This window comes from Branchiostoma floridae, unplaced genomic scaffold (genome assembly GCF_000003815.2).
Source record: "Branchiostoma floridae strain S238N-H82 unplaced genomic scaffold, Bfl_VNyyK Sc7u5tJ_395, whole genome shotgun sequence".
NCBI lineage: Eukaryota > Metazoa > Chordata > Leptocardii > Amphioxiformes > Branchiostomatidae > Branchiostoma > Branchiostoma floridae.
In genome coordinates, this window is record NW_023365831.1 from 14,461 (window position 1) to 19,998 (window position 5,538).

The 5,538-nt window shown below is 41.1% G+C and overlaps 1 protein-coding gene across 2 annotated transcripts in view; it reads left to right on the forward strand.

Moving 5' to 3' along the window:
- Positions 1-952: 952 nt before the first annotated feature.
- Positions 953-5,538, forward strand: part of LOC118408766 — an 11,325-nt gene continuing 6,739 nt past the window's right edge. The window contains exons 1-2 of one of the 2 annotated variants that reach the window (XM_035809625.1): positions 953-1,171; positions 2,991-3,242. In XM_035809625.1, coding sequence (XP_035665518.1) covers positions 2,996-3,242 — 247 coding nt within the window. In that variant the 5' untranslated portion in view covers positions 953-1,171; positions 2,991-2,995. The other variant, XM_035809623.1, reaches the window with a different exon arrangement.

A 5,538-nucleotide genomic window follows, 5' to 3' on the forward strand; every position in this document is an offset into this window, starting at 1 on the left:
TGTTCGCACATCACTGTACTGGTGTTGTTGTATCTGTAAAATTCATACCGACGATGAAAATTTGCCAGTTTACCACGAACGTGTGCTCCGATTTGGGGTTACCTGCGATCATCCCGTAAACCGACATCGATCGCGCAGCACAACGTTTAAACTCACGGCTGTTTTAACCAAAACTTAAAAACGAATATAAGACACATACATCAATGAGTATTGTTGTTAGAGGTAAGTTATACCGTCAATGATCATACTTTCTCCCGGTTTCTGTTGCCGCGCCTCCTTACTTGTCGAACCCGGAAGTGCTGTTTTGCACAGCATCCAAACGCTTTCAAAATCAGCTTTTAAGCGCTTTAAACTGATTTCACACCGTTAACTTGTTATAGTATAATGTATTTGTATCAGTACCGAATACATAACTAATGCTCTATGTTTGTTACAGCCGGCTGATGTTTAAAAAATCATTTCTTAGCGTAGATACGCTGTCTGAAAAGCCAATTCAGTTTGTAGGGGGATAACTTAAAAAATATCAATTTTATTTTACGAATCGAGATACAAAGATGATAAAAACTAATATGAATATATTTCTAGTAAATTATCACAACTATGATGTTGATGTTTTTTTTACAATATTTGACATGAAGTACTCTATTTATGTGGTATTCTTTATATCCCCCGAATGGCCACCATATGATGGTAATAGTATGTTCCAAATATTTGCATACGTTGGAGCGTTCTATTCATATCTAGGGTGAACCCGCTATTGACAACCCAGGTGAATGCCGTTTTTGTAACAATAAACAGTCTTTTACCAAAGATATCTGTATGATAACATTTTGATTAGTATTTTGCATAAAATAAAGAATATTACTTGAACAAAAACGAACCCAACCACGACAGTTTTATAAGTTCACCCCTGACAATGCTGGAAGATGGTTTCACCGTTTCGAGTTCGAAGTTCAGACGTGCAGACGTCTCTGAGGACGTCAGAACCATTAGGAAGTCCGGAAAGTTTTCTCAGTTCTCTCACGGAAACTTTCCTACTAAAACTTTCTAGCGGTAGCGTCAACAATATCTTGTACTTCATTTCTTCAAAGTCGAAAGATCGACAAACGTCGAAGCGGTTCAGAGGATCCACTGTCGTGATTTTTCATCAGGGAAGCGAGTGCCGACCAAGGTGCGTACATGATAGTAGTTTTCCCGCCAAATGTACATATCACAGAAAACTAAATAAATAATTTAATTTATTGAACTGCTAGAAAAAAAATGTTATATCAGATAGTGTTTGCAGAAATGTAGGGTGATGCTTCTTCCCTGTACTAAGATGTAGATTTTTTAAAACTGATTTTGTTGTCAAACTAATAAAAAATGCACAAAAGCGTAACGACTATGTTCCATAGAACACCCATTCGAGAATTCGAAAGAAAAACAAAACTGTTTTCGGTCCAGTAAATCTACTCAGCTCAGGGTGTCAAGAAATGTTATATTCTAGCACTATTTTACTAGAAAATTCTTAGTTTGTTTATCAGCTGAGTATCATGTGTTGTTATTCACAAGATCATCTTATATTTATATGGAATTCCTTGTGATGTATTATTGAAAGTCAAAGTGATACTTTTGTTGTTGTAAACCTCCCTACTTGAATCACCTCTCTTCCACATACTAGGGAGCAAAATTATTTGTTACTAGAGTTTATACCTTCACCAAATGATTTTAACCTTTTGAGTGAAGTATAAATCTATAATAAATTTTTTCAATTGACTATGCAAATAAGGTCCTCTTTTATATAAATTGTCTTAGCTTATCAATTTCTAAATACACAAATGGCATAACTTGTGTAGAGATACCAAAAAGGGAGGTTTTGATGCAGTACCTAGACTTGCAAGCCTCTATGAGGCCCGATTTACCAAACTTTGCCTTTGTTTTGCTGACCCTTACCCACATACCAAATATCAACAAGATCCATCAAACGCTTCTGGAGTTATACTGTTGACAGACACACAGATAAGCACGCCCAGAATGTAACCTTGTTGGCAAAGGTAGAATTGCATGTTTGAATATCGCAAAAAAAAATGAATTACAGCATATCACCAACAGTACGTAGATGCTGTATAATTCCCAAAATCTTGTGCAAGATGTAGTTTTTGTACAATTGTAGCTTCTAGCACCCCGTTCATACCAGGATTCGCATATCCGGATATATCCTCATTCGCGGTGAATACAGATTCGTGAACCCTGGTATGAAAGGTCCGAATCTGGATCTTTATGGGATATAATCATATATCCAGATACGCCGAATCCACATCTAGATTTATCCGGATTTGCTGCAAGGTGAACCCTGGTATGAACGCAATAGGGTTCACGTATCCGGATTCGCTGTTGGATTTTACGTCAAACTTAACTCTTTTGTGTAGCATTTGCTTTGGTATAGCCTGATAAGTATGGCAACGGGCTGTGTTGTAGGTGTTCCCACGAACACCTGTTTTTAACAACATTCTAGAACGGTCAGTTAAAGAATAAAGTTTTCTAATACGGCGTGAAGACGTGTACTAGTAGCCGTGCAAACACTCATTTTGGTTGCTTTTCCTTCTGTCAAGTGCACGACGCAGCTCGTTGCCTCACTAACCATGCTACATCAAAGCAAATTCTACTTAAGAGTTTCATTTGACGTCACCAAGCAGCTTCAGATGGTGTAAATAGGATATATCCAAATCTGATTTTGGACACGAATAATCATATCCAGATTCGTCTAACCCTGGTATTAACGCAAATGGACATATCCGGATTTACACCGTATATGGATATATCCGGATACGCGAATCCTAGTATGAACGGGGCCTAATTGACTGCATCACTAGCCCTGGGACAAAGGCCATCATGCATCCAGGAGGTATGGACTTTTATAGCCAGTGACAAATATGCAAAGTGCCTGTATGTACAATGTTTACTAAAGTCGTGAAAATTGATTGTACATTCTGATATTATTTATGTTTCAGGAGAAATGCCAAGGCGTAAAAATAAAAGTAAAAAGGTGCTGACAAAGTTAAGTGCATGGAAGGCAGAAAAGGAAAATAAGAAGACAGCTGATGAGCAGAGCATTGCGGGACAGGAGAAAGCTGAAGAGCAGCAAGTAGAGGGAGCAAGAGAAAGGCTGGCTGATGAGCAGGAGTGTGAGGTAACAGGGGAGTGGCAGGGGGAAGAGTTCATGTTCAACCCCTTCACAGCAAATGATCAGTTGCAGCTGGCAGGTCAGTTGAATCTTTCAATTGAACAATATATCAATATCGAGCAAAGGAATGTTCCTTTGGAGACACCCGTCAATCTCATTAGGATGGAAGGGGATGGAAATTGTTTCTATAGAGCAGTAAGTTTCCATATTTTTGGTACTCAGGAGTATCATGCTGTACTCAGGCAGCGTATGATTGAATACATGTCAACAATGTCTGAGGATCTTTGCAGTTTGTTATTGGAACCAGGACAAACCATGGAGAAGTTCCTGTCTGGTGAGTGTCATCCTGAGGGCCCTCCAGCAAAGCTTGGTACATGGGCCACACAGGTAGAAATAGATGCAATGTCCTTACTACTGGGAAGATGCATCTTTGTGTACGGTAAGTATGGCGACAATTGGGCATGGATGAAGTATCCAATAAGGGAAAGTACTTGTGATAGAACCATGTTAGATGACAGTAATGCATTGTACATACAAAATACAAACCTTGACCACTTTGATGTAGTAACAACAGTTTTGAGACGTAGACAGACAAGGAGTATGTCACGGTGCCACGGAGAAGAAGCTACAGAGGTCTCACAAGTTCCCAGTAGCAACAGCAAGCACACACTAATCGACAACGATGATGATGAGGACCGGAAAAGGGCCAGACGAGATCGAGAAAGGAAGCGATACCATGAGGATCCCCAGTATGCCCGGGCCCAAAGGGATCAAAAGAGGACCAAGTATCACACTGTGGATGAGCATGCACAGCAGAAGCGAGACCATGAAAGAGATAAATATCACACTGTGGATGAGCATGCACAGCAGAAGCGAGACCATGAAAGAGATAAATATCACACTGTGGATGAGCATGCACAGCAGAAGCGACACCATGAAAGAGATAAATATCACACAGATCCAAATCATAGACATTTGAAAGTAAGAAACGTGCAGATTAACAGAGAAAAGCACCAGAATTTAGCTGATGTTGAGAGGGACATCGAAAAGTTCCAGATCGAATGCAAAAATGGGCCAGAATATGTCTGCACTGTATGTCATAGGCTTTTGTTTTGCAATCAAGTTGTAATCTGTGACAAAGATAAGTATGTTGAGGCTGTTAAGCACTGTTTAACAGGTACGTATGTACATCAATGCAATATAGAATGCACCCCACATGCGTGTCCCACAGCAAACTCTTCCAGGGGCCAAGAGTGGATATGTCATTGTTGTCATGAACACTTGTCAAAAAAAAAGACAATTCCATACGAGGCCCAGAGTAACAAGATGAAGCTCCCAGAAATACCTCCTGAGCTAAAGAGTCTCAATACTCTGGAGTCGCAACTCATTGCCAAGAGAATACCATTCATGAAAGTTGCAGCTCTCCCGAAAGGGGGTCAGAAAGGAGTTCTTGGCCCAGTTGTGTGCGTTCCAGCAGATGTGAGCGAAACACATGCAATCCTTCCCAGAATGCCTTCAGAAGCTCAGTTAATCAAAGTCAAACTTAAGAGGAAGCTTCAGTACAATGCGTATCATATGTATAGACAAATCAGTCCATTGAAGGTGGATGTTGCACTGAAGTACCTTGTAGAAAATAATGAACATTACAGCGGTACGTCTATTGATGCAGACTGGACTTTGTCGTGGAACAATGGAGAAGGGCTTGTTGAACAATCTGATGCTGAACATGGAGGGAATGACAACTTAGAAGTTGGTACAACCGCAGAGCACAGCGAGTTTGTCAATGAGGAGGGCAACGATGTGGTAGGACCGACTGGAGATGGAATGGAAGATGATGAAATGGATGACGTTCTTCATCGACTTCGACAGGTGAATTTGGAAGAGGCGATCGAAGAAGCCAGACAGGTGAATGTTGAAGAGACGATTGAAGAAGCCGGACAGGTGAATGTGGAAGAGGTGATCGAAGAAGCTGGACAAATGAATGTTGAAGAGACGATCGAAGAAGCCGGACAGGTGAATGTTGAAGAGACGATCGAAGAAGCCGGACAGGTGAATGTGGAAGAAGCGATCGAAGAAGCCAATCTGATTGAGGAAGAGGAACTGGACAGCCTCTTACGGGGATTGCCACACGATACTTGCCTCCAGCCAGTAGACATAGGTCAGGATTTCCTAGACCACCACGATGAACGCATCATGTGCGTGGCTCCAGGAGAGGGGAAGAAGCCTATTTCTGTGTTTCAGGAGGTTGGAGGAGAGGCAATGTCCTTCCCCGTTCAATTCCCTACAGGCAAGTTTTCTTTTAATGACGATCGTGATGTACGAATTACGCCTAGCAAGTACTTCAAGGCGCGCCTCATGGGTGCAGATGCGCGTCG